Source organism: Macaca fascicularis, chromosome 3 (genome assembly GCF_037993035.2).
Source record: "Macaca fascicularis isolate 582-1 chromosome 3, T2T-MFA8v1.1".
NCBI classification, from domain to species: Eukaryota; Metazoa; Chordata; class Mammalia; order Primates; family Cercopithecidae; genus Macaca; species Macaca fascicularis.
The window spans coordinates 185,747,750-185,749,631 of NC_088377.1; the positions used below are offsets into that span (position 1 = coordinate 185,747,750).

The 1,882-nt window shown below is 46.2% G+C and overlaps 1 protein-coding gene across 1 annotated transcript; it reads left to right on the top strand.

Moving 5' to 3' along the window:
• The first annotated feature begins 444 nt into the window (after window positions 1-444).
• OR6B1 (olfactory receptor family 6 subfamily B member 1) lies at window positions 445-1,380 on the top strand. Its single transcript, XM_015448210.3, has one exon. The coding sequence runs from the start codon at window positions 445-447 to the stop codon at window positions 1,378-1,380; it is 936 nt and encodes a 311-aa protein (XP_015303696.3).
• Window positions 1,381-1,882: the final 502 nt, after the last annotated feature.

Below are 1,882 nucleotides of genomic sequence, written 5' to 3' on the forward strand. Positions count from 1 at the left end.
CAGAGCTCTGGGTAGGTGGTGAGACAGGAAGGTCAGGTGTGTCTTTTGGAATTGGCAATTGTAAAGTGTCAGACGGTGCAAGATAGTAGAAGCAGCATGGATTTTAGACTGAGACTTCGATGTGATTCCTGCCCTGCTACCAGTGACAGCTTGGTCAGTTACTTAATTCCTTTCCAAGACACGATTTCTTCATCATTAAAGCAGATATTATCTCACACACACACACACACACACACACACACACACACACACGGCTATGTGGAAATTAAATTACGTTGTGTGCCTCACGTACCCAGTTCATGGTCTGAACTATAATATGTATTAATAAATGATAACTGTTACTGTTACTGATAGAGAAGACAAGGGTGGAAAAATATAGCTGGACCAAGGAGTCTGATCAAATGATTTTTCCTCCCCAGGAGACCTAAGCCCTGTGTCTCCAATATGGAACTGGAGAACCAGACACGAGTCACCAAGTTCATTCTGGTGGGATTCCCCGGGAGCTTGAGTGTGCGGGCAGCCATGTTTCTGATATTCCTTGTGGCCTATATTCTGACAGTGGCTGAAAACGTGATCATCATCCTATTGGTGCAGCAAAATCGGCCACTGCACAAGCCTATGTACTTCTTCCTGGCCAACCTGTCCTTCTTGGAGACTTGGTACATCTCTGTGACTGTGCCCAAGTTACTGTTTAGTTTTTGGTCTATGAACAACAGCATCTCTTTCACACTCTGTATGATACAACTGTACTTCTTCATTGCACTCATGTGCACAGAATGTGTGCTCCTGGCCGCCATGGCCTATGACCGGTATGTGGCCATCTGTCGCCCACTCCACTACCCGACCATAATGAGCCATGGGCTCTGCTTCCGCCTCGCTCTTGGTTCCTGGGCCATTGGCTTTGGCATCTCCCTGGCGAAGATCTACTTCATCTCCCACCTCAGCTTCTGTGGTCCCAATGTCATCAACCACTTCTTCTGTGACATCTCTCCAGTGCTTAATCTCTCTTGCACAGACATGTCCATAGCTGAGTTGGTGGACTTTATCCTGGCACTGGGCGCCTTCCTCTTCCCACTCTTTATTACTGTCCTGTCCTACGGATGCATTCTGGCCACCATCTTACGCATGCCCACAGGAAAACAGAAAGCGTTCTCCACCTGTGCCTCCCACCTTATGGTGGTCACCATTTTCTATTCAGCCATTATTTTCATGTATGCTCGACCTCGAGCTATCCGTGCCTTCAACAAGAACAAAATTATTTCCATCTTCTATGCCATTGTCACTCCTTCTCTCAACCCTTTCATTTATTGCCTAAGAAACCGAGAGGTCAAGGAAGCTCTGAAGAAACTGGCATATTGCCAGGCCAGCAGATCTGACTAGTCAATTGCAATTGATTAGAAAGAAAGGTCGACTGGGAGCCTGTATGGCTTCCTCCATCCTTTCTCCTTTAACGACTCAGTTAGGACATTGCCCATGGTAATATGACATCACCATGTCTACATCAATCTCAGGCTCTTGGGTGTCTGCATCTGGGCATATGGTCAGTGCTCTAAGGCCATACACCTTCTAGAGAGCTAGAGAAAATAATTCTCAATGGTTGTGACCCCAAATGGGGTTTCTAAGACTGTGAGTAAATTTATGACCAAGTTGAGTAGGAAGAGAGATGGTGATGGGCGAGTTAGCTGTTTTTGGATCTGCCGTACACTAATAGCTCTGGGGCCAACAAAATAGATGGTAGCTTCCTGATTTCCCGTCTTTCTAAGACAGAGGTAGCAACTCCCTCAACAATCTCATTCTTGATGTTGTGCTGGGAGTGAATTTTGGTGGCAGAGCCTGCTTCTTGAGTTTTTGCAACACTTTTTGCAAGCACTTACTAACCTGT

Bases quoted from the DNA above. Each gene is read 5' to 3' on its own strand.
- OR6B1 (XM_015448210.3), top strand. From the start codon at position 445: ATGGAACTGGAGAACCAGACACGAGTCACCAAGTTCATTCTGGTGGGA.